The 27,581-nt window shown below is 35.7% G+C and overlaps 2 protein-coding genes across 7 annotated transcripts; one reads left to right on the top strand and one right to left on the bottom strand.

The window, feature by feature from the left end:
• Positions 1-284: 284 nt before the first annotated feature.
• On the bottom strand, positions 285-27,366 carry LOC143449652 (liprin-alpha-1-like). 5 transcript variants are annotated; one of them, XM_076949926.1, is made up of 33 exons: positions 27,198-27,366; positions 26,851-26,960; positions 26,685-26,750; positions 26,062-26,160; positions 24,114-24,215; positions 22,711-22,875; positions 22,500-22,574; positions 21,395-21,499; positions 21,087-21,211; positions 20,822-20,915; positions 20,570-20,716; positions 20,251-20,343; positions 19,880-20,005; positions 19,243-19,374; positions 19,095-19,157; positions 18,965-19,027; positions 18,621-18,838; positions 17,703-17,769; positions 17,391-17,511; positions 16,859-16,976; positions 14,774-14,936; positions 5,912-5,988; positions 5,634-5,787; positions 5,346-5,521; positions 5,119-5,200; positions 4,839-5,039; positions 3,563-3,738; positions 3,342-3,439; positions 2,969-3,144; positions 2,773-2,847; positions 2,426-2,657; positions 2,108-2,183; positions 285-1,758 (listed from the first exon to the last, which is right to left on the bottom strand). In XM_076949926.1, the coding sequence occupies exons 2-32, from the start codon at positions 26,932-26,934 to the stop codon at positions 2,155-2,157; spliced, it is 3,702 nt and encodes a 1,233-aa protein (XP_076806041.1). In that variant the 5' UTR covers positions 26,935-26,960; positions 27,198-27,366; the 3' UTR covers positions 285-1,758; positions 2,108-2,154. The 5 variants fall into 5 exon arrangements, with proteins under 5 accessions (XP_076806041.1, XP_076806038.1, XP_076806040.1 ...); XM_076949923.1 differs by lacking the exon at positions 2,108-2,183; XM_076949925.1 differs by lacking the exon at positions 2,108-2,183 and having other exon boundaries at positions 16,859-16,946.
• LOC143449653 (uncharacterized) lies at positions 6,840-12,360 on the top strand. 2 transcript variants are annotated; one of them, XM_076949930.1, is made up of 11 exons: positions 6,840-7,705; positions 7,861-8,043; positions 8,214-8,363; positions 8,441-8,622; positions 8,854-9,117; positions 9,321-9,612; positions 9,818-10,318; positions 10,408-10,571; positions 10,662-10,824; positions 11,004-11,119; positions 11,202-12,360. In XM_076949930.1, exons 1-11 carry the CDS (start codon positions 7,236-7,238, stop codon positions 11,924-11,926), a joined length of 3,210 nt encoding a protein of 1,069 aa, XP_076806045.1. In that variant the 5' UTR covers positions 6,840-7,235; the 3' UTR covers positions 11,927-12,360. The 2 variants fall into 2 exon arrangements, with proteins under 2 accessions (XP_076806045.1, XP_076806044.1); XM_076949929.1 differs by having other exon boundaries at positions 9,294-9,612.
• Positions 27,367-27,581: the final 215 nt, after the last annotated feature.

The raw sequence follows: 27,581 nt of genomic DNA, 5'->3' as shown, positions 1-27,581 counted from the left end.
TAATATGCAAGTAATAGTACCAGAAGTATTTTATAACCTATACGAAGACAAATTATAAAGATCTCCTAAACTAATTCGGGAAGTTCGGGCTACGACGATATACCATGGATTTTTTGCTTTATCTCAAACGGAGCTTCAAACTTAAAGGTGAATTAAATTTGCTTAAGTGCGTATCCTAGGATGGGTAACAGCGAATTTGATAAAAGTGTATTCTAAACTCTAAAGCACTCTATAACTAAACCTATGGCTCCAAGACCTTTCAATACTAAAATTACAAAAACCAATAAAATATTGTTTGCTTTATTCATTCAACAGTCGTATATCGGGCAAAAATACTGCCAAAGCATTGGTAAGATCTGACGTCAATAAAAAATAACATGAATGCAAGACAATAATGATGACACCGAACACGAATTCAATGTGCTGTAAAAACATGCAAAATCGGGATTTTCGTAAAAATAAATTAAAATAGCAAAACAGAAACGTAAAGAAGTGTTGCACGATCATAGTTCGAATTACACGAAATAAGTGGAGCGATGTAGAAGAGTTGAACATAGAACTAAAACAACGATTCCAGAAAGCGGAATGGTTTTCGGAACAAGGGTTGGTGTTTGATCATTTCCATGAATGTTGGGAAGCACCATACAGAGATATTTACGGATGGAGAGTAAAGTGTACAAGAAAAATGACAAAGCTAGTCAGACTACAGAAATAATGGTTATAGAACAGCGAACAACGAATTCGCAAAATGTTTATCAAGAATTTCAGATTTTGCAAGTTTAGATCTCGTGATAATACTGCATTAAGTTAGAGGTTTCTCGCATAGAATCGTTAAGAAAGCAAAAAAAGTTCCAACTAATTGAAGTAATAAAAGACGTGGCCCATAGGATCACACGTATGTGTAAGTATAAATCAATTTTTCATATACTTCGCCTTGAAGTACGTGAGGAAACGACAAACACGCAAATAATTTATGGACTTTATAAAATGGCTTTTTCAACATCTTCATCATTAAAATTAACTTGCCTGCATGGCGAATGGAAAAATTCTAAATAATCTTGATACAAAGATAAAGCTGTACCGCAGTAAAGTGAAGTCTTTTAATGTATGTGTTTGGAAAATAAGAGGCAGTATTAAAATTACGAAAAATAAGAACAGCGACCTTTTAACAGATAGTTAATCTGGGAAGAAATAGAGGAAGCCAGCAATGAGCGAGTACAAACATCCAGCTAACTATTTCCTTTTGAAAGCGCACCAAATGCGCAATGCACTGTTGTTGCTGCCATTGCACAAACTAAATAATCGCTCATCTAATTGTAATCGGGCTTCACAGACAAGATATGGTCGCATTGTACCGGACGTTTTTCTATACGAAGCCACAAACAGTGGCACTGTTCTAAAAATCTGCAACAGTACTGTAACACTATTCGACGTACTATATGAAAAAGTGTACAAAAAATAAAATACAAACAAAACGAAACAAAACATACAAAAATTGCTATCCTGCAACAAATCCATTCAAATATTAAAAAAACAATTAGTCTAATACAAACTACCGCACCAGGCTGAAATTAGGCAAATCGCTATGTGCATGTCTTTGGGTGATCTGCAGTGCAGAGAATTGGCTGTGGAGTGAAGCGCTTCAAAATACCACGCGCTTGTAGACATTGAAGGAATACTAGCAAGCGAAAGAGCGAATCTGTGAATCGGAAATTGAAGAACTGCTCGTTGTTGTAGTAAGTTGGTTTAAAGAGGAACCTAAATGCGAAAGCAAAAAATAAATAAATAGACATCTTACCATGTACATACGGACAATATGTATCAAATTTACTAAGTCTGTTAATATTATAAACAATCCATGCAAGGTAAACAACTTAGCAGCCGACATTGAAACATCGTGACGACCGCTAAACAGTTGGCAGCCATGCACAAGAGTACAAGTTTATGCAATTAACACAACTTCAAACAACGACAAAATTACACAGCCAAAAACATGTACAGTATAATGCATGGTTTGAACACACAAAGCACGATGTAGTAGTAGTAGCAGCAGCAGTAAATTAGTTGTTACGTAGTTTCAAAATTTAAAAACGAATAGTCAATTTACCAAGGTTTTTGTTCCGTGTCACATATAAACGTTCACAAGAACGAGCGTCACCTGTACTTCTTCTTGTTCTTGCTCCCTGCATTTGACAAAGCAGGAAACATGGAATATTGACACGCATGCAACACACGACAACAGCAAAGTTAAGATTTATGCGAAAGCGAACAGAAAGCGCCTTTTAATGGTACACTAACACGCGTACATGCTATGTTTGTTACACATAGGCTGCGACAGTGAAAACGCATACCGTTCTTACTGCACGAACAAGCCACGAAACAGCCAATGTTTAGCTTGAAGAAATATCGCTAGAATAAAGTTTACCTTCGTTGAGGAGGCCGCCGCCGTCCACCACATGATGAGGAGGACGGAACGGGCTGGCAGGACGAAGGACAGCCCCGCCGAATGCGCCGCTATTGGAATGATTTTCTAACCGCTCACCGACCAACACTGAATCGGGCTCGGCGTCGGCCATCGTCGACGGAGATGTGGTGACCGCTGTTGGACGCTTCTTTTTTCGCCACGATGAGTTACGACGAAATCCTTTACCGTCAGACTGCAAGGAAATATAAAATATGTGATATAAAAATATGAAATATAAATACTTTTCAATTTCAATAATGATTCTTTCTGTAACTATAAAATTGCCGAAGTACTCCTTCATCTCGTACCTCGTCCGCTTCTAATTCACGCTCTGTGCCCAAAGCTATCAGATTGCTGAATTCTCTCTCCAAAACTTGACGAGCCTGCGAAGGCACGCATAAAATTAAACGTTGAAGCTATTCACTGCAGATTTGATTTGTGATAGAACATAGCTATGCACATTTCAAACTGGAAAATATTTAGACGAAAAAAGATCGTAGTTACTTGTATATTCTGATTGGGAATCTGCAGGTAAAGTGCAAACTTGTCTGCATCAAATGTATTATCTAAGGCAATCACAGCGCCATGGATGCCGGTGTCGCTCAATCGTGCGGCATATTCCCGTAATCCCACCGCCTGGACCCAACGCATTACACGTTGATTGCTCCATACCAACACGTCTGCAGGGAAAACACCATTGCAATAATATGGCCTTGCAAAAACGTTGTAGTTATTAGGTTGATTTTTGTTTAGTTTATGTTAACTGTGATTATTTTCCATGCTGTTTGATTAATGCAGTGTAGCTTTAGTATATACGAGGTCTGCTTATTTTCGGATAGGGATTAAAAAATTGCAACAACCAAAGAGTTTTCTTTACCTTTTACTTCATCCGCAGAAGCATCTCGCCTTTCTTCGAGTTCTTTTTTATTGTAGTTGAGCCTCTTTAGGCATAATATACCGAAATGTAAACTTGATCTGCAATAATGCATTATGTTTTATGAATAAGGTGCGTTGACATCGCAGAAAAGCTTGGAAATTTAAATTTTGCAGGTCAGTACGCATAATGCGATGACAGAACACTTAAGCAAGAATACTTACCTTTGAAAACTATCAACCATTTTTAAATGCTGACGTAAATCTTTCTTTGTGAGGTGATCTAGCATGCGCGCATCGACCAAACATTCCATGAAATAGGAACGAAATTGAGCAAGACCAAGACTCGGAAGCCACTCATTACCTATCCATTCGTGGTTCATATCTCCGTAGGCTAAAGTCTGCAAGAATGTTCATACATTAGGAAGCAGTGGTTGATTGCGGATTTTATTTCGTTGATCAGCACTGCAAAATTTGTCCTTACACCGAACATCAACGAGGCAAAAACACCTATTGGGCCATTAATTTACCAAAAACCAACGAACAAAGGCGAAGCCCAAACGAGCGTTATAACGGAACTTACCTCTGCCCATCCAACTTTATCATCCTTGCAGAATAAATGAGCGTAAACATAAAAAGTGTTGGTTAGAGAAAATTGGCAGCATTCCTAGTTGTCATAGTTGGCAACGTTTTCGGAACACAAATGAATTTATTTGTAGAATTTACCGTTATAATCTTACAAGCTACTACAGTACTACACCATAATAAACAATCGCATTTAAACACATGGAAGGTTATATGAAAACGTGGCACGTTTTAACAATTTGGATTATGAAAATGGTAACGCAGTAACAAAAGTCAAGTATCGCAAAGGAAACGCTAATCATCCAACGAAGACATATCTTTTATTTGGTGCCTTATCATAAAGGTAAAATGCCAAGTAATAACCCAATGATAACACAACAAAACGATCTTTGACACAGAACAACTACACAGATGCGTGCATTTTATGTATACCGTGGGGGGTAATTGATTGGTAAGATTGTCAACTTCTTCGTGGGTCATCCATACATTTCCAGTTGTCTGAGGGCAGCGTTAAATATTTGATAAAAATCAGCCATTATTATGTATGTGCTTGACCAGTTATGGTCAATTGTAGGTTATTTTTGCTATTCGAATCGTAACCAGTAAAGATGATGTTAGTTCATACTAACTTCTGCATTTGTGTTATTTGCGTACATACATTGAAACAAATGCATCCGGACTATTTTCAACAAACGAGTCCGCAATAATAATAAATTTCAGAAATGAACCCATATATGAAAAAACCGTTATGAAAAGATACATAAACGATACCTTGCATTTTTGTAAATATCCTTCAAAGATCACGCACAAAATAAATTATTCTATTCTTTCTAGATGTTGAATAACGGCTAACTATAAATTTTCGGACATAAAGGTATCGAGATATCCCGGAAATGAGCATAAAACGTTCACCTACCGTTTGGGAGGTAGGTGGCGCTGAAGGGCTGGTTAGGCTTGTCATCTCCTGAATAGCGAGCCTGAGTTTAAGGCGATGAAGAGGGTTGCTAATTCCTATCTCTCTTTGAATCTCAGTTTCGGAAAGACCCGACATGATTGCACCTGACTTGACATTAGCACGGCAAGCGGCAACATACCACGTTGGCATGCCCACCCACAGCTGCAAGACAAAATACAATTGTGACTTTTTTCGCTAATAATGTTCAAACAAGATTTGCGTATTTAATCAAGCTATAAACCTCTAGCCAAGCAACCACAGTTGGACCACTCCATCCGGCAAACGGTGTTCCACTTCGACGAACTTCTTCCAACATTTCATGCCTAGTAGTAACCGGTATAATACGATTTATATGAAATTATCGACAAGACTAGAGAAAATTCTACCCGAAAGCTGTTAGAATGCACACAAGGGTAGCTAGCAACACAGTTTTTCTTTCTTTGAAAAAGTAACATAATCGTATTTTACTTCTTCTTCATTCTTCTTTCTTGCTCCCTGTGATGACTCGGTCCCATTGCATCGAGCGAATCATTCGATAGGGAGCGATCATCTGTGATGGAAACAGAACCAGATCCTGACATCTGCTCAGACGAATTGGCATGCTCAGCAGCAGATGTAATGTAATGACGTCGAGACATCCGAATCTAAGATGAGATGAAGAGTTATCAACTATCAACATCTAGTTATGAATCATGAAAAATTAATTTTGAAAGGTATAACAAGCAACAACTGCCTTGAATATGTATAATAAATCACCTTGTCCTTTTTTCCAAACAGGCGACTTAGTGAAGACTTAATGCCACTTTTCTTTTTGTTGCTGCCGGCAATAGGCAATTGCTGGGTAGCATTTCTTTGTAAAGAATCTTGGCTACTATAGCTACTGTTCGGTGTTCCAAAGCTATCTAGCGACCTAATGCATGGAAAATATTAATGATTTATTGTGTGCCTGTTTAAACTAAAAAAAATGTTCTGTTATTCACAAGCACAAGCAAAAAGACATTAATCGAAAATGTCTTTAAAACATTTTAACTTACATTTTTGATTCTTCCTGATCGGGCAATGCAGCCTGTAACTCTGATCTTTCATTGCTTCTAGAAAAGCCTGAGGATGCCTAAAGTATTTACAACAAGTTCTGACACTATAAATTGATCCAAACACAAAAATCCAATCAGAATGTTAACTTTGTGCCGAAGAAGAACTTCACAAATCAAAATTAAATGCTTTGACTAGATATATGTGTGTGTATACAATCAATGATTATATCAAAAATATACCAGTACAGTACAAGTAAAGTTACTGTACCAGTGGTTTCAAATAGTAAAAACAAATCCCAACCTTAATCCCAACATCAGAACAATAAAAATTTTGTAACACGAATCCTAACTAATTTTTTTTGTTAACTTTTTCAATTTTATTTAATACTACAACCAAACTAAGCTAGACTGATTACTGAAAAACACCAAAATTATTAACAAATATTCATTTTTGACCACTTAACTACTGTGTAGTGGGATTATTTTGATTTAAAGATATTCACATAATTCACTTTAAGGTAGTTATAAATGTGAAAGCTGGCTCTAATTGTTAAACATTGTAAATTATGTTGAATTAAAATCAACAATGAAATGTTTCAGTGCAAGAAATTACAGGCAATTCATTTTGATACAATTTATAAACGATAATACAATTATAACATTGATGTGACCCCTTCAGACACAAAGGACTCTGGTTACACAGAGGAAACATGATACATCCATTTTTTAACAAAAGAGGGAAAACATGTAATCAGCTATTAAAACAAATACACAATTGGCCAGCTCATAATTGCTAGAGTAACACTATCTTGCAATATTCCTTGCAAACTAAATATACCTTGGGCCACACAGTGTGTGATGAAGAGGGTAACACAATACAATAATTTCTAAGCAATCTTTCTACATTTTAAAAAAAATATGTAGACACTCCGTTAAGAGGAGGAACACTGGTTAATTTGACTGACTTTCCCTAGTGTTTATCAAGTGCTATAAGTTGTGGTTTTCAAGTGCTAATTTGCTGTTACAATTTCCATTGATGGTGCAGTAAGTGCACCACATCAGTCAATACTACAAGTTTTAACAAATTTAGCAGGAGAGATTGCAGACTGCTCTGGCAATGAGAAACAAGAGCAATCTTTCAACTGGACTTGTTCAAACGGTTTGCAAAACAGAAAAACAGCAAACATGTATCCTTAATCGGCAAAGATAATTTAGGTCTCAGTATCAGGGTATTTGAATTGTTGCTGCCCAAGAAGCAGAAGATTATACAAAATACATACAAAATAGTTACAAGTAATACTACAAGCATAGTATTAATTAAACAATGGGAACAGAGGAGAATATAAACAAGAGCCATCTTTCAGAATTCGGTTTAGACCTTCCACTGAAGAGAGAAAGTAAAAAAACTCGTCCCACCACAATACAGAAGTATATACCCAAAACAAATCCAACAATCGTGCCCAATTCAAAATGTGCAAGTCGATCTGGAGCGGTGAGCAGAGCAGGACACCATAGATGGCCTCAAGCGACTATGGTTGTGAAGGGTGGGAGGGAACATAAATTTTTTGAGACAGAAATGTTGTCAGTATCCACAAAGGAAAATAACAATAACAAAGAATTAAATAACAATTATGAGAAGTCTAAAGAAGAAAATATGTTTGAATCCAAAACAACTTTTCCTGATATTATGCCAAGCAGTGTGCCGAATCACAATACACTAGAGCTTGGACCCAAAGCAGTTCCAAGTCGTTTTGCTACAAGGTCTCCACCTAAACTTCCTCGATTTTACAAGAAGTGAGTGAAGATATTTCATGCCATACCAGGCCAGGCTTTTTCTAAGGAAGTATAATAATGACATTAAGTATTTGAAAATCATAATTTGTAAAGCTTGAAAAGAATCTTTAGTATACATTTAATGAATGAGCGCTAAACTATTGCTACACTTTCAGCTTAATAAGTCAACCTAGCCACGAGAATGGGAATAGAACAAAGTTAATAAGAAACATCAAATTTTGGCGAGGTACAACACCAGCTGCAAGAGAGACACCTTCATTAACTGCCCATCATCAAACAGACAATCAAGAGAATAACAAAGATGAAATCAAACAAGGATATGTCAAAGAACATGACAGGTATGATTTCAAACAGCTGGTAGCTTGTAAGGGTAGACCAGCAATTTTGATGATTTAATGCACATTGCAAATTAGTGCAATAGTAAACAAATCTTACGCATGGGCCGAAATGTTGGTGAAATTTATGTTTCTATTTAATGTAGTTACACTTAAATCTATCTCGCTTAAAGCATCTTGCAATCTTGGAATGAGCAACTGAGTATACTAGAGGAGTCAAGCAAGGACAAATTTTATACTTGGCACATGGCCCTGCGAGAAAGGCTCTTGAAGCATGAAAAACTTCATTACCATGAAGCTGTTACAAGAATAAACAAATATAGGTGATAGCAAGAATTATGAAATACCTGAATGAATAAATCAACACATTATATCCACATCAAATCTTTCACAATCTCAGACAAAGACTAAGAAGGAGACAGACCGGTCACCAAGAACCAACAGAAAACACTGATGTACAAATGTGGAAAAACTTTCTTCAACAGCAAAGTAGCCATAAGAAACCAAATGTAGCTCCATCTGGAGTTAGTATGTCACCTACTCAAGAATGGAAGCCATACATCTTAAACAGAAATGACCATGGTAAACTCTGATAATAATTAATCTGTGGCAAATATTAGCATATGATACGAAGGAATGCTTGCTTAAATCTGTAAGCTTGATGACTTCGAATTTTATTAAAACAAACACAATCACACTTTAAATGTTTGTATGGAACTCTTGGCTCTGCGCAACAATATTCTGAAATAATTAACTCCAAATATAAACGTTATAAGACACTTAAGCCTGTAACAAACTACAATCTGTTGGCAGATGATGGTCAAAAAAGACCGCCTTTCTTTGGCAAGCCAGCAACTTTGGCAAATGTAACAGCAAAGAAGCATATGAGAACAAGTGGTAATATTATGTCAGGGACTTTAAACAAGAAACTAAAGACACAACCAAACCCAGACAGGGAAAGTACCAACTATCCTGTACATGGGGAAAGCCTTTTAAAAGAAGGTAAAGATGTGAAGAATATGCTGCCAAGAATAGAAACTATGAAGTCAGATGTAAACCCTAATACAAGCGACGAAGGTATACTGAACTGTATATAACAAATATATTCTATACAAAAAAGCACTCTTTATTTAAGTGTACTAGTGTACTTTTATACAGCCTACCATTTAGTGCCATGTATAATGACATAAATATGCTTAATTGGCAAAACTCTATTTGTAACGTAAATAAATGTAAATTTTTCTAAAATAAAGAAAACAACAGTAAAAATGTCACTCCAGATATGGATGATGACAAAACAGTGACGAGAGTACTTTTGGGAAATTTAAAGAAACAACTAATCTCTGGATTTGTCAGTGAAAATAACACAAAAGAAAATGCAGATCATGAACAAACTGCTCCCATACACCAAGCCAAAACTGAAATAGGTGCTAAACTAAAACTCCTATTGCAAAATAATGCACAAGCACAGAATGAAAACAACAGAGAAAAAGATGGAGCAAGGTCCGTTGCAACAGCAAAATACAATGTTCGCTCAACAATGAATAGTCAAAACAAACAGTACCGACCTTTGTAAGTGCAAGGTTCTTAGATAAATATGTATATATATTTTTGACTTCAAATTTAGACATAGCATATATTCCTAATCTCCGCCAATTATATATTCTTACAGAAGTCCAAACCACATGTTCGAGTTCATTACTTATTGAATTACACCATTTCAACTTACAGTAAACATATTTTCAGTTATTACTTGCAACACCTTGTTTAATTTTAGAACAAGGCCTCACACATTTGGTGAAGGACCACTTCCGGCAATAAACAACATAGTGTCATCATCACTCTGGAAACAACACACATACACCAACAGAAAACCAGAAATAAAAGTGAAGCACCGCCTTACATTGACTGGAGTGGCCAACAGAAAATCATTCAGCACCAGTGTGATAGGAATATCAAAGAAGCACATTGTGAATCGCAAGAAGGACCACGACAGTGATAATGAAGATGACGAAGAAACAAACGAACACAACGTGATTGTGAACAAACCACATACGGTTGGTGAAAATAACCGGAGGAAATTATTGCAGATTGTATCAACGAAGCCAAATACTGCACAACAAGCACAAATTAAGAATGATTCAAACGGAAATAATCTTGAGGAGAATGCATTAACTAAAACCCAAAACGAACTTCTCAACAAAGAATGGAGAAAAAAGAATCCTGCATATAGAATGTACTCCTCATCATCATTGTGGCACCAGAAGCATGATGCAAGGTATGAGCCTACAGATGTAAAAACACTGAAAAGCAATTGATAAACATGTAGCAATAAAAGATGTATATTATATTATGCTTTACTTACAGTGCATCACTACCTAACTTCTCCAAAAGAGAAAATCCACAATATAAAAGTCTTAAGCTTATAACCAGCCTGTCTGGAACACAGCAACAAACACTGAAAAGCAATGCTGGAAATGATGCAGAAAATGAGACATTAAGGCAGGCCTTAAAAGGAAAGAAACAAGCAGGTAAATCTACCATTAAAAAACAATACACCCACGCTACTTAAATGTAAACTGAACAAAAAATTAGTAAAGCAAACCGTAAACAAAATTTAGCCACTGGAAAACATAAAGTCTTGAGGGTTGCTGTAGTAGAGCCGCCTCTTACTGCCAAAGAAAGATACCAACGGCAGCAACAGGTTGAAAAGAGCAACAAAAGGTTGACATTCAATCCTACCCATGCAGCAGTAGCCAACTTTACAACTGCTATTTTGAACAGGTAAAGCAAGTTAGTGGCAAATTACTAAAGACAATACAATTCACCACAGGCAAGAGTATTTTTATTAATGTTGTTTCATGGCAAAACAAACTGGTGCAATAAAACAGATTCGTACTAAAAAACACAATCATATTTTTTGTGAACTTTATGGTTACTTGGGAAATCATCTTCTTTAACAGTGAAATGGATTTAAGAGCTCCATCTAGCAGCCCAGTGGACATGTTTTTCAGAAATTACTATGGACAGCACTTTGGCCGTGACAGTGCTGATTTATTGGCAATAAAACAAGCAGCAGGTAAATTAAACGAGTGCTTAAAAACTGGTGAAGATACTGGGAACATGTAACAAAACTATGCTTTGTCGGTATTCACTTATAGCCGAAAGTCTTCAAGAATGTGGAGTAAAAACTGAGGACATTGTGACGACAATAGAAAACCTCAGTAAAGAAGAATTAACAATAAATCCAATGGATGGACTAAAACTACCGAGACCACAACTTGAGACGGAGGATTGCAAATCAAATGGCTTACATAAGCACACAAAGAAAGTGGTCAGCACGCCAAAAGTTAAAGATCTGGCGGATTTGCATCGTCTTTATCATGTTATGAAGAAACATGGAGAAGCTTACACCAATAATGGTGCGGCCTATTACTACAGTCAGTCTCCTGTTTCCAAATTGGCAATGACACCAGAGAACATAAGTAAGCAGCAAGTGATCAGGCAACATACCAACCAAAAGCATCTGCACAAAAAACCATATTATTACTATCCATACCAAGAAAATGAAAGTTGCGAACCAGCAACCCCTTTGTATGTAGTGACTGGAGCTAATTCCACTGGAATGCAGAAGAGACAGCCATACATTAAAACTGACATTGATGCAGGGCACACAGCAGTTACCCCATATCAGCATCATCTTTTTGAAAAGACTGCTCCTCGGGCAAAGTGGCATCAACAAGAGCTATCACGTAATCGAACATCTGCACAACTGTCAAAAAGACATGAGTTGACAGTAATGATGCCAAAAACGCCAGGCATAATGATGACAGCTCATCTGCCACTGACACACTTGGAACAAATAAAGGAGCACGTTCGCCACTGATTACATTTATGTACTGTGAAACTGTAGTGATGGATGTATTATTGATAAAATCAAAATTTCACATTGCCCATAGAAGATTATAAGTCGCAGTGGAGCACTGCTTTTCAGAAAAAGATTATGCTCACTAGTCACCACTTTGATTACAAATCCCAAAAATGACAGCAAATGGGATAATTTCCATGGTATATATTGTGCATACAACCCATTTCGAGCTGCCATCGAATGGCAAAATTGTATGCTTAAAAACCCCAGTGGCACTTGTGTTGCGTGAACAGATGAAGAAGTGTATCACCTCAAATCAATACCTATAAATTATGCATAAAACTGAGTTGCTTCTCTGTTTCGTGTATGATGTATTGCTGAAGTAAATAAAGAATATATACTTTCAACAAGGGTTTTTCACACTTAATCAATCTCATAAGCAATCAATAAATATCAACAAAGCAGCATGAAATCTGAGTAACACTGATGGCCAATAACTGGAACTAGGCTAAAGTTACCCTAAAAAATGAAGTTCTAAAGCAAGCTCAAAATGAGGTCAGATATTATAAAGGTATTGTCTAGTGTGACAGTACAAAATAGGAAGCTTAGCTTGGTCTTAACTATTTTATCGATTGTATGGCTCAACTAGGGTTTGAAAACCAGGATTCCGGGTTCAGGAGTTCCCGGAATTTAGTGACTTTTTCAACTTCCCGTTTCATTGTTTTACTCACAAAAATTCCCGGTTTTTCAAGTTCGCAATGTTATGTCAAAATTACAAAAATTTATTGCAAATGGACGTAAATTTCGATCTTCGCAATCAACAAAATGTGCAACCGAATTTTTGAGCGATATGACCACAGAATGGTGTTTCAATTAAACTTGCTTGCTGCCAAACAACAATCCTATTAATGACAGCATTCAAGTTCATAGTGAAAATTCCACCCACATCAAGTCCTACATATTGCCATGTCATGATGGAAGCCGAGCAATAATTATTCAAGCAGGAGATGAAACTGCTAGAAGCAGAAGTTGAAAAAAAGACCAAGCAATTTGGATCAACTTTACAAGGCGTTACCCAGCATCCCACTAACATCAGTTGAGGCAGAACAAGCCTTTTCTGCTGCAGGACTGTTCATCACAAAAATTCGTTCATGTCTCAGCAACAAATCTGTTAACGCTCTGAGATTTCTTCGCAGTCGTTACATGAAAAATGAATAAAAAAAGATTAGATGTATTTCCATTCTATTGATTTTGCCATTTATTGGGTTTTTGTATCATTGTGTGTAATTTAAACATTTGTTTCCCGGGATCATGGGATTGAGGTAAATTATTCCCATTTTCCAGGGTCTGTGAAAACCTGGAAAATCGAAAGCCCTAGGCTCAATGAAACCACTAATCTTAAGAACTATTATGCAATAATACGATAAAGCCTTTCGAAACACCCCAAACTAAGCGAAACCTTTCTTTTTTACAGTTGTAAGCAGGGCTTTGGAGCAGGGGTAAATGTTAAATTGCTCCAGCTCCGGAGCTCTCTTTTATCATAAATTAGCTCCAGCTCCGGAGCTCATTGATACCACTGCTCCGGCTCCAGCTCCGACTCCATTACGTCAAAAACTGAGGTTTAAGGAAGAACGCTCAATTTGGAATATCTAGCTCAATGGGTAGGTCAGTAGTCAGTACCATCGGTTGCAGCTATGAACATGTGGCTGCTTTGCTGTCAAATCCCCAGCAATTCTAAATTTTGTGAAGGGTTGCTGTTAAATTATGTGAATTCAGCCAATAGTAGTAGGCTAGTAGCATAGCATCTTATGAAATACATCGGAGCCGGAGCTAATTTTCAAACAACTGGCTCCAGCTCCATTTGAATTTCACTTAGAGCTCCGGCTCCAGCTCCAGCTCCGTTGAAAATGCACGGCTCCGGGGCTCCGGCTCCAAAGCCCTGGTTGTAAGTATGTTATTGAAGCCAAGTCAATCAAATCAATCACTAAGTTTAGGTTAGGTTAGATCAAGCTTTCAGATAAACTGAAACAACTTAATTGGTCCCAAGATGCGTGCAAATAACTTAACTAACTCGAAACACTAAGTACCTTCAACTCAAAATGTCAGTTAGCTAACTCAGTGTTTTAGTTGGCCCCATCAATCACCCATCTTGTCGTAACATGGTGTCAATAGCCAAGTTTGGGCAACCCAAACTTCAAAAGGCTTAAGTAAATTAATGATTGATTGATTCAGCTTTTGAGTTAACAAACATTCATACTACTTATAAGTTATAACCATCCCATGACAGCAATCAATCTATTCATATCTACAAATTTTCTATATTTCTATTTTCTATATATTTTCCAAAACAGATATCATGTGCTACAAAAATCAGAAACCATGATTATGTATGCCTCGTTGATCGTGCACACTTAAGTAATTTAGTTGCTGTCAATCACGATGCTGCATTTGCTTGCTTTGATATTATGCCACAAATTGCCAATGTGTGCTTTATCGATATGTTTTGACATTTTTCCATGTGGTACATAGTTAGGACACCCAAATCAGCAGGTTTTAAATTGTTAGTAAGTTAGGTACCAGAAATTTCTTCATATATCTGTGTTATATGGGGCAGATATTTTAACACTGGTCCTTTTAAACACTAATTTTAACTTTCAATTTCCCCCTTTCTAGCCTTGTTAGTTCTTAGAGTAGTATAAACGAGGCAAATGTTAACACTACAGTTGGTCAAGACTCAAGGGTCAAGACTTTGACATCAGGACTAAGAATAACTGGCAAAAAACTCAACACTAAAGAGAAAGCCAAAGTCTGCAAGCACCATCATACCAATTTAAAAATACCAATATCCCAAATGATGGTACTAACATTATAAGAAGCTTGGTTTCTTGGAGCTCCATTGCCGCCAGGATAAACAACTACACCACCGTCAAGTTGAAACATTGGTCGTCTTGTTTCTTGAACTACATTAACACGTTGTTCAATCTCTTCAGCTTTTTTCACAGTTGAAATCTTTTCTTCGTGTAGAACACTATAACGCAAGTAAAAATGTTACCAAATACTACAACATAATTGGTTTATTATCGTATTGCAGCTATGTTACACATTTCACCAAAGTTTAGGAAAAGTAGAGTTGTTTCTGCAACATTTTAGTAAAACTTTTGAGGTGTTCATTCATATTAAGAATCTTATTTTGCACAACCACAAAAAGAAACATGATAGTCTGTGGCATACAATGCCACCTTTGTTTTGCAATGAGTTACATAACAGTAATCAGCAACTTGTTTGCGGTATGCGCCTTTTTCGTACTTGCAGATTCTATAAAAGAAGCTGAGTTTCTAGACACTTTTGCATCGCCGAATAAACGATGGTTTGATTGGAGTCACATTTCTGTATCACACCAGTTTAGTATTGTAACCGTCTGCGAAGCTGGACCATTTATCGGAGTTACTAAAGATACAATGGCGGCTTCACAAGTATCAAACCTCCCTGTACAACAACAATCCCTTTGATTCCGAACTTTACCTACACCTCTTCAGTCGTGGAAGTTCTGCGTGAACAAATTTCAAAGCTGGAGGTACATATCGAAGCTTTAACCCAATGCTCTATTGGCCTGGAGCACAAAGTGTCGCGCAACCAACGCTGTGCCAATCAGGGATGCCGCAGGTAACGCAAACAACGTCATATTCAACTGTTTACGATCGATTCACCTTATTTCTCGGTGCAGCCAATGGGTCAGAGGAATGAAGGAACATGTGAAGTTAACTTGATTTTACATGAAATCACTCCTAACATCTACACATGTATCAACGTAAATCGAAGGTATGCTTCTACCATCGAACGTTTGGAAAGTCGGCCATGAAGTGCAGGAAGTCCTGCAAGTGGTACAAAACGACCCGTTATCGGCAATCACCAGGATTTCAACATCGCCAGCTCGATGCCTAACCTTCGCCGAAGGTCAACATCATTAGTAGTAAGCCACATCAACACCGATGCAAACTTCCACCACGAACGACGGCAACGTCCACACAAAAGTTTTCCAGTAACACAGTTCATACAAGTCAACGCAAACTCGAGTTGAAGACGAGCCTGTGCCACCACCACCAACTATGCAGCTGATGACACGTTCTTCGGATGGCGGTAACCCAAATAGGATGCCTTCTTGACGTAAAGCTTGTGACTTTTACGTTTACACTTCTTTTAGAATTCTGTGTGATTTGTTCGATAAGGATAAAGGCCCTAATCAATTTCTTTATTCACAACTATAATGTTTTAAGGTTGCAAAGCTTCGGTCACGTTTATTGCAGTTTTTCTCGATAATTAACGATATCAGAATTTGGTTTCCGTTTCCTGTCTTTAGCCCTTATCTAGCAGGAGATGATATAGCGTACAGTACCACCTTTGTTTTGTAATCAGTTACATAACAGTAATCAATATCTTGTTTGCGGGATGCATGTTTTTAGTACTCGAAGATTCTATGAAAGAACCCGAGTTTCTAGACACTTTTGCATCGCGAAATAAGCAACGGTTTGATTGGACTCAAATTTTTGTATCGCACCAGTTTAGTATTGTAGCCACCTGTGAAGCTGGGATGAGCATGCCCCTTAAAGAGTCAGATTTATCAGAGCAAGTAAAGATACAACGACAACTTGACACATATCAAACTCCCCCAATACGTTACAAGTCCAATGATTCTCAACCTTGTTTGGTTTGCTGCACTTTTTACCAACATCAGAGGCACCTTAAATTGCTCACCCAATTTTGTTTCTGCATTGCCTACGAGCAAGCTGGTTACTGGTAATTAAAAAAGATTTACTTCAGGGCTTTTCAAACAAAACAAAATTGTCTGTAATTAAAAGATTACACTGCACATTCCTTGCTTTGTTTGCAATCTTGTGACTCCCTTGGTCAAACAAGTGGCACAAAGGTTGATAAACACTGGTTTAGCCAAACCTTATTTCTTGATTTATAGCGTCCAGCTTATCTTGAAGCGCATATGTTAAAGAGTGGAATTCAGCTTGTCCAACAGGAGAAAGCAGATCTGCAGCAGAATAAATGCTGTCATCCATTTCTGGAAATATTATTTATTAGTAATTATTTCTTTAACCATTAATTAATCCTAACAGAACACAATACACTTTGTGCAAAATTATACGGTCTAGAGCAAGGATTCGTAACATATTTTATCCTTGTTGAATAAATAATTGCATAAAAAAAATTCCTTGTTGTGAAAAGAAAGTAAGTGTTGAATTTGGCTTCAAGTCACACTGTTCAATAACCTAATAGTGTCAGTAACTATAATCAAATTCACATCTTGCACTTGCAGTTTTTTATCTTCTTCATGCAAGAAAGCGTGAAATAAAGGATATGTTTGTCTACTTAGTGGGGTTAAATTTTCTTTCAAAAACTTGCTTGGGGTTAAAAAAGAAAGAAATACGAGATGAAAATTCTAATTCTTGTCACCAAATCAGAATTTCCAATTTACCTGAGTTTGCATTAGCTGATATCTGCAGTGAGTTTGAACTTCCTTCAAATGCTTGTTGAACTTGTGATAGAATGGCAGCTTGTTGGGCTCTTTCCCACTCTTCCTCATTTAAGGTGTGAACCTGGTAATAAAACAAGTTATTCCTAAAAATGCTTACTTCTTTTACAGGCTTATTCACTACAATTTAGATAACCAAAGCAAGATCAAGTTTAGGAAGCAATGGTTACATAAACATTCAGTAACTTAGTTCATGTCCGCTGCAAAACATCGACCATTCTTTCGTATTATTGCATGAAACCACAAACTACTTACTTTGTCAGAATCAGTGGCCAAGTTATCTTTTGTAATCTTACTTGATCTAGCAAAATTACCAGAAGCCCTGTATAAGAAATATGAATGCACTTACTGCTTAAAGTGAGAAGTCAGTGCTAAAACACATAGATTTTAAATCAAAAAAGAATTATCAGTAAGTGAACCAAAGGTATTAATTTTCAATAGGCTGAAATATGCGGTGTTTAGTCTCAGATTTGCCACTTAACATAACATGGGTAGTGATGGTTAATTAAGATGTCACAATGTAAAATCAACAAGTATGAAGGTTGGTGTTCGTTTCAAGTATGGCTGTAGGTGTAGAGTAGGTAATACATTTTAGAAAAATATACGATCTCGCAAGTTTGGGTCTCGTAAGGTCAGTTGCAGTTGACATTAATTTTGGCATAGAAGCATCTTAAGTCACCACACATGATAATGCAAAACTATCATGTCTTTATTGCAAATACTGGTACGGGCTAGGCTAGCGCAATGGCCAGTAGCCTTGCTTCTATTTTCACCAGCAAGCGAGGCGAATGCACTAGTTGAAAGTTAAGTACGTTTGAACTGTATATAACCCTATTATACCCCCTTCTTGTCACCTACAGAAGATTTCCTATTCAGCACCCATACTTGATGCAAGGTCCAACGATGACAAACATAGATTTTACAATAGGACCTCAAAATTTCCTATGTTATATATAATTAATGGCAAATTGGCAATACATTTTGAAAGTAATTGCTTAACCACAAAACATTATTGAAAACTTCATTGTTCGGTATACTTACTGACAAATCTTCTTCGAAAATGAGGTTCAACTGTTTCAGCACTCCACTAATTTTAAGTAACGTTATCTTGATACATAGACTCACATAAAATCTTAAATGAAGATAAAACAAGAAATTTGAACAAATCATCACCTGCTGTATGTTGCATAATGGGGTATATCGTTACTGCCATGTTCTATAAAATGATCTGGCATGCCAGTTTCTGCAGAGGCAGAGGTTGGAAAAAGTCTTCGATACTGTGTCAAATCAGGGGTACTGCCTACCATGTGAGGTGCCATACCACACGATGTACGATTACCAAACGACGAACGAGAATTCACAGATACACCAGACCTGTCTAGTGATGATGTCTTAAAATACAAACGTAAAGCATGTCGAATAATCGTTAATGTGACATCCTGTAAAGTTAAAATCGAACTAACTTCAGAGGTCACACTTGGTTGAATAAAGACATAATAGTAATAGCAGTAATTAACCTTAGTTGTGTTCAACATTGACATTTCTGTTTCAAGTTTTTCAGCATTTCGCTGCAAATGCTCCTGTAATGCAAAATATCGTTAGATACTGAAATAAGACTCTATGGTAACCTATAAAGTACAAAATCACCTTTTCAATTTGAATTTCTTCAAGAATTTTCTTAGTTTTATCGAGTTCATCAGTTAATTTGTTCTACATACAACAAGCAATTGGGTTAAATGCAGCACAATTAGTTGGTGCAGTACAATTGTTTTTTCAAGCTAGTAAAAATGCACACCTTCTCTTCTAGGGCTGCCATTCTCTCATTTAAATGCAATTGAAGCCTTTCATTAGATTCAGTAAGGAGTCGGTCCACAGTGTTACTTAAGCGATGGTTGTGTTCTTCATTCATCTTTTCTCGTTGGCGTACCTAAGAATAGAAGCAGCTTTGGCAGAAAGAAGGTAAAACGATATAACCTAGCACAATTAACATACAAATAAAGCCATAGAAGTGCAGCAAATTTGTCATTCAAATTAAAACATGTACAAATTGAACTCTGTACATTGGTGCCTTGCTAGCCCAAACCATTTTTTCCTCAGAACATTGTGTCGAGTAACTGAGGTTTCCAAAGTAATGAAAGAAGATATAAAGTATTAAAATAGATAGTGGGAGCATCTTAAGGCAAAAAGACTACAGCCAGAGTACTTTCGTTTAATAACTAATTTGGCTCTTATGTTTATAGCATTGATAGAAGTAAATTCATTCCTTAAGAATTTGTATCAGATGTAAATGTTTTGGATAAATTTGGTTTGGCATTTGATCTATAGATTGTAAAATGCTTTCAAGCAATTTTTATCAGTTAGGCGTTATGTAAATAAGTTATATTATTATTGAACAAACTCCAGAATAACACAACCCCACTGACAATGCATACCCTCATTAGCTCTTGAGACTTTTCTTCAAGTTGTGTTTCCAATGCTTTTAGCTTCTCTTCAATATTGCCATGGCGTTCTTCAGCTTTGGTCAATGCCGCGACACGCTGTGCAAGTTTAGCTTCCACCTGTCCACCATAGCAGTGGTTTACATATCATGTAAATTGTGTACATCTATCACTTATACTGGTATTTATCTATTTCCTATACACCATATGAAGCAAATTTGCAAAGCTGACCAATTTGACACTAGTACAGATATAAGCAATTGTAAAACACAAATGCGTTGCAGGTCAGAGCTGATAAACAAACTCAAAAATGATTATGTAACCTATGTAAGAAACATCTCATAAACACTTGTACAAGCCTCAACCTCAGGTAAAGCTTCAGCTCTTTTCATTGATTGCTGCATTTCAATTTTAACATTTTTGGCATGTCTTTCAAGAAGAAGATTGCGCTCTTCTATCTATAATCATGTGTAAAATTACGATTAAGAAAACCAAGACCAATTACCAGTTGCTATATTAATATGGAAAAATGAAAAATCATAAACATTGTTTCAAAACAGCACACATCAACCATAGAATTGTTTTTATCCAATTAATGGAATACATGCGGTAGCATAATCAGAGCACCAGACAACAACAACTACTTGTAAAAGTAAGTATATATAATTATATATATCATTATACTTCTCGTATACTGGCCCCTCGGTTTGATAGCTCCATTTCCAAGCGAGAGTTGAGTTCATTCACAGATGCAGCTTCCCTTTGCAGATTTATATTAACTTTCTCGAGCGTAGCTAGTCTTTCCTCCATATCTTGCTTTGTGCGCAGGGCCTGGAAGAGAAAATGTTCCAGCTAAGACGTGCTCATTGCTCACTTTAACTCGGGTTACAATTTGCAATAAACTTTTCAAAGCATACAGCAAAGTTTTTTAGTTACTTTTTCACATTCCTTTTGAAGTAAGCTTTTTTGTTCTTCAGAGTTCATTAGACCTTTACGAGCAGTATCAAGATTTGACTCTAGTTCACTGATCCTAAGAATATATTTCTGGTAATGACTGAACAATTATCAAAGAACACTGAAAGCTAAATAGCTAAGCGTTACCGTTACAGGAAAAGTATTAAATATTCTTTAATAAAATAAAAATCTACAACTTTGACGCAAACACTTCTTTAATTTGCTGCAGCTTGCGACATATACTGACCTTGAAAGTGTACTATTAACTCTTTGTCGAATATGATTTAGCTCAGTTGATTGCTTATCATTTGTTTCTTGCAAAAAAACTATGCGATTGGCTTCTTCCTCTCCTTCTAAACTACCATTGAGCATCTGCGATTGCAAACATATAGCTTCATGAAATGCAAAATCCACAACAAAAATTAAATGACTGAAGTATCGTACATGGATGTATGTTTAGGAGTAGCTTCATTTGCATTACAGAGTGTACAATTCAAGAACGTTTAAAAGTTAAAGTATAGCTACTTATCTGGTGTGTGCTTAACATAGCAATACCTGAATTTCGTTCGGATGTGATTCGCCTTTTGATTTCATAATTTCTCCACCATCAGTTTCTCCTTGTAACTTTAATTGATTCAGTTGTTCTCTTAGTATTTTGTTCTAATTAATGTAATTGTCAATAAATGTACGTTTTACATGAAAAATATATATTTTCATAACAACTGTTGACAACATACACTTTGAAAAAGAATGAAATTTCTGAAGCTTTAACTTTAACATATATCAAAGAAATTTGTCAAAAGAATTTTAATTAATTGTGGAACAATCAAAGGCTCCACTTTAAATTTAATGTGAGGGGCAAGTCCGAAAACAAGTAGGCCTTAAATCAAAGAGTAGAACTTTGTCAGTAAATATAATGGTGAAAGGATATGTATTAAATTGTTGTGATTAAGCAGTTTTTGACATAAATAAGTGGCAAAAACGCAAATTCAACGCTTAATTATGACAAGGATGGTGGTTCTTTTTATGTCACAATAAAAGAAACAATAGGGATGACTCAAGTATTTGGATCAAGTATGAATAGAATGTTTCCTGTGATAGAGAAGTAAAGAATAATAGATAAAATTATAGCGCATTCAAGTACATAGCAGGAACATTTTGCGTTAAATAAGCCTAAACTAGCTTAAAATGTTGGTGTATTTGTACTGCTTAACGTAATTATTACCCTAGCCTACAGTAACAGTTCAATCTTGGCTGTAGGCTCCAGCCTGGTCCGATAAAGACAAGCCTGATAAAAACAAGAATGCTTTACCAGTTTATGTACTGTCATCTATGATATTCCTACGCTATAAATACCTGCTACTAATCACTTACCTACATTACAACTTAAAAGCATAAGCTAGTCTACCTTACCTACTACAAACCCCAGTCATCTGGGATATTGTTTATCCATTGTGAGATCATAATGACCGTCTTCTTGGTCATAACAGGAAGCCAAATTTGTGATACAATTTTGACTATAACTTGTTAATCACTACATATCATTAGAAATCCTATTATCAGTAAATTTACTGACTGCTACTCTTGGGTTGAAAGCCAATTTGCTTTTGGACTTGCCTCTAAGTTCAAGGAAACATAATGAAAATCTTAAGAAGCTCACTTCTCTGGCTGAAGCCTCGAGAAGTTCTTCAAGATGCATTTCACGTTCCAATGCTGCCTTCAACTTTTCCCTTACCTGGATGAAAAATAGAAATAATGTTTCCTTAAATTTTTCGCAAGAGTTGTAGATAAAATCTACGGAAGGGCTACACGTCTTAGAAGACAATGAACTTATAGTAGTTGATAAGTTTAAAAAGTAAAAGACTTAGAACCTTTTCATCCAAAGCTTTATGGTGTTCGAAGAGAGACTTTAAAGCTTTTAAAACCTCCACCTCACTTGATACCCCGGCATTTTGCTGCTGTTGACGCTTCACTACTGTCATTCTAAGTGATCGTTCATGCCGTGCTACCAATGTTTCCAAATGTTCCAGTAATAACTGTGGTATACATGCAAATAAATTATTTTAGTGCTTAGAGAAAAATTAATACTGGGGAAAATGAATACAATACGGCACAAATAGAACAACATACGAACATAGACATAATTATATAATCTTTGGAATTTTAAAAGCAGCTTATCAAGATTATATCAACAACATCAATGTTGCAAGTTTTACTAGTAAGTCATTGTTCTTTTTTTGCCTGTTGTTTGATAGCAGAGTTTAACATTGCGAAGTTCTTCAAAATTTTTTGCTATCTTATGGTTAAACGCGAGATCAAGCTAACGAAAGCTCATGTTGATTAATGAAAAATAAACTTCCAAAGTGGAATTATATTTTACCTTTTTTATTATATACCGATGTGGACATAGTTCAGTCCGTAACTTTGCATGATAGTTAGACTACAGGAACAAGAATTAGGGATGTTCAAGCTTTTTGTAGCAATGGGCTGAAGCAGATTTATAAATGGCTTAGCAGACTATTTGCACATTATACTATGTGATAGAGTGATCGTAAAGTAGAACAATTGTAAAACCAAACTACATGCATTCACCAGTATAATTGATTTTCTGTTTTTATGATACTAAAACGTTGTTAATGAAAATGAACTGAATTAAACTTACTGGTTGATCACATTCTACCAATGAAAAGTAATGTGTGATCGACATAACAGCCTGTCAGAAGAGCAAAGCTTCTGAGAAGCATTTAGAAAACACTTTACAGTTAAATCAAATTGCAATTCATTCACATACTAAGATTAAAGCATTTTGTTTCATAGTAAAAAATCATAATAATGAATGCAATGAAAATAAGAAAACTGAGTAAGTTTTGAAACAGTTTTGCTTTCTAATATAAAAGAAGCTCCATGTGTGTCGCGCTAATATAACACCTTTACAATTTTGTGCTCAAAATATCTGTTATAAAAATTTTTGTTTATATTTTAACTTTGGTAGGGATGAAACGTCTTGGGAATTACTTAGTAAAGTGTCATGTTAAGGTTTCAATTCTTACAAGAAAATATACAGAAATATTAATCAGTAAACATCGATAAACACATAATAAAAGTTTTTGACATAACTTGAGGGATCCTAAAAAAGGTTATGGAACAAATTTTTTGAAAATTAATTCTTTCCCAAATATATATTCAGAAGAGATTCTTATCCTTCCATCTTCTCTAGACACATTATTATTTAGCTTGGATAATTAATACAAAATATTTGAGTACTTGACCATACCCTTGTATTATTTCTTTCAGACTTCATGTCATTTATTTCATCTGCGTACTCAAGAAGTTTCTCCCTGGTTTGATTCAATTCTTTGGTCAAGGCGGCAAAATCCTGCATTAAAAAGTAATATTACAGGTTTGATACAATAAAGCAGTAACTAAACTAATAGGTCACCCCTTAGCGCAGAGGTTCCCAAACTGTGGGCCATGGCCCAGTACTAGGCCACTAAGACATTTTGAATGGGCCACAGAGCCATTTGAACAGATTCGACTGTTTCGTTATACTGTAGATATTATGCGCTTTTTTTGAAAAACATACCAAAACTACGTAGCTATGTAAATCTGCCTTTTCAACACTTGTAAATATGACGTCCAAGCAGCATAATCGTCTTGAAGTTAAGCAAGATATTCGCCGTGCTCTGTCATCAACAGAGCCAAGAATTCCAAATATTGTAGCCAAATTTCAGGAGCATGTATCTCATTAAAAATAAATTGCTAGAAACCTTTTTGCCTGTTTTTGAGTTAAATTTTCATATAACTTGTTTGTGCCCAAATTTACAGCTTGTGCTGAGCCATGAGAGGCTATTAAATGGAAAGCGCAAATAACTTATAAAGCTGAACTTTAGGACAGTTTTGCAGTATAACTGTGTAAAACTAATGTCATAAAACTTGCAGCTGGTGAAAACAAAGTTTGTTAGTTGTAATGGAGAAGTATGACAGTAAGACCACACAGTGTAAATCATCACGAGCAAAATCTCTTCGAATGTAAAGTGAAATCAAAAGTTAATTGTCCTTCCAGTGCGATATGGCAGCGCCTATCTTGGTGTCCATGGCCTTGAAGCCACACAGCTACAAGTTTAAACTAAAGCAGGGGGTTGAGAACCAGTAGTTATATAGTATTGTATAGTATTGTATAGTATTGTATTGTATAGCATTAGTATTGTATAGCATAGCCCACTGGTTGCCCAATACACATGATATGAAAATACCACGAATTGATAACACACTGCTGCTAACACATAAGCACGGAAATATGTGTAATATGGTACATTGAGATAATTACAAAAATCACTTGTTTGTTTTGGCCACAAAAAAGAAAACAACATAATACTAAAATATTTCCAACTGTACAGTACAGTATAATATTATTATGTGAATACTATACTACTGGAGTATTGGTAATTAGTATTACTATATTTATACACCATAGGCCAATATAATATTTATTACTTGGAATATAAACATTTATAATCAATATTACAGTATATTATGACATTGAGCAAATAGGCTGGAAATCCGTATATGCATGTACAATATGGTGGGGTAAAAAATGTTTTATCAGAATTTTATTTTCATTATCATCACAAAATTGGCAAAGTTAAGGTAAAGGTCTCTACACTTAAATCGAAGCATCCATCATTTTTGACTCAAAAAAGGAGAATTTGTTCATTTTTAAAGAAGAAAGAATTTCATCACTTTCAATTTTTAAATATTATATTGTGTTCTGCCTTAGCCAATATTTCTGGCAAATTTTATTGGTTTTGCTTACTAACATTTTTGAAGTTTGGGGGCAATCTTTCAGTAAGTAAGGTCAGTAAGGTTTACTACAAGAAATATATTTGAATGAAAATAAAATTCTGAAAAATCTTTTTTCCTCTCACCCTAACGAACAAGAGATGAAATAACACTATTCAAATTATTTGCCAAAACCCAAACAGCAACGTTCAACCCATTGAAAAGCTTAAGATGAGTGTGCCAGGAAGTCATAAATTTTTAATTGAAACTGGGAATGACAGCTCTTGGTCCAAAGAAAGAAATATGGTGTTAGATATTGGCAACACATTAAAACAAAGACCTGCTAGCTTACAAAACATACTGTAATTAATTGACAAAAAAGTAAACAGTAAATTCGTGAGATGACATTAATAGTAGCAACTGTAGCAATAGTAGGTACTCACAGCAGGCATAGTTCTGTTAAGTTGCTTTGTCAAAAAGTCCCTTTCTTTCTCAATGTCTGCCAGTTTTGCATTGGTGCTGGCCAGGTTATCTTTTACTTCCTAAACCAATATAAATCGAAAGTGAAAAAGATTAGTTAAGAAATAACACCACAACACACATGAAAAACTGTATTCTTTTAAAAAACTATAATCTCTTTGTAACAGTTTAGTTCAAGAACATTTTTTAAGCTAAGAAAATGCAAATCACCATTACCATCATTTTGTGTTTAACTGCTCAGATGGCATGACACTGTTATTATACAATTATACATAAATAAATGTCACAAACTGCGCCCAACACCAGTGGCCACCATGTCTGAATTGCACTCAAACAAGTTACAAGATATCACACCAACGATGATAAAATGTACAGTAAAACGCAACAAAACAAAAAATTCACTAAACAGGCAGCAGTCAATGTTCACCAAGCATAGATGTAAATGTTCCTAAATACATAAATTTTTATCGATGTAATTGTATAAACTTGATAGAAAACCTAGCACAACAAGAAAACTGGAGAATATTCATGATAGATGCTGTCTTAGTTTTGTTACAAAAACTCTGGGAAAACAGTTTATCAGTACCTGCAAAGATTCTACAAGCTTATCTCGTTCTTCCAACACAGTCACCATCAATTGTTCCAAGTTTGTCTGTATTAACATTACAAAGCAGTTTAAAAAATAAGCTAATATATATAATAAGTAAAACTTTTTGATACTTTTGACAACTTTTGCTTAAAATAGATCTTGCCTTATCCTCCTCCTCTTCTGCTCCATCAGCACCAATGTTGCTTGCTCGATCCTCGTTGATTGTCGGCATGATGTCACACATCATTTTGGCAGCGATGTCCCTCGCTGGTGCTGCACATTAGCCGAAAAAGTTTTAATGCCATAAATAATTCATCACATACTTTAGCGTCTAAAATTGAAAATCAATTAGACACATTTACAACGGAAGATCACTCATCCTAATTGAAAATATTTGTATATATATATAGATTACAGATTTTATGCACATGATCTTCAACACTTAAACTAGAAAATTACTTTAAATGTGAAAATATAGATATATCAGGAAGTCAAACAAAACTGTTTTACCTGGTTTAAAAAATGGCAACAATCTTCCAAGCAAATGAGTCAATGATTTAATATTACTAATTCTTTTATCTCTCCATTATCAATATATGACGTCAACTGCACTACACAAATGAGTAGACATTTCAATCACTACAATAATGAACAAGAATACATTATCAACTTCCAGAACCTTGAAAATAAGTTAAATTAAAACCGTTAAAGTTCTACTATACCAGTAGTGTAATCATAAAATAAAGAGCAAGTCTCTTCTTTTTAGGTTCCCCCAACAACTGGGTTATAATAGCAGCAGACGGCCTTTCTTAAAGCAATTCTTTCAAAAAGTCACTGCAAAAAATACTCCGAAGCAATATCTGCATCTGGGAAAATGTGGTGGTGTACAGCAGT

Source organism: Clavelina lepadiformis, chromosome 3 (assembly GCF_947623445.1).
Source record: "Clavelina lepadiformis chromosome 3, kaClaLepa1.1, whole genome shotgun sequence".
Classification (NCBI taxonomy): domain Eukaryota; kingdom Metazoa; phylum Chordata; class Ascidiacea; order Aplousobranchia; family Clavelinidae; genus Clavelina; species Clavelina lepadiformis.
The sequence above is the reverse complement of the archived record's forward strand: the minus strand, read 5'-3'. Positions and strand labels throughout refer to the sequence as shown.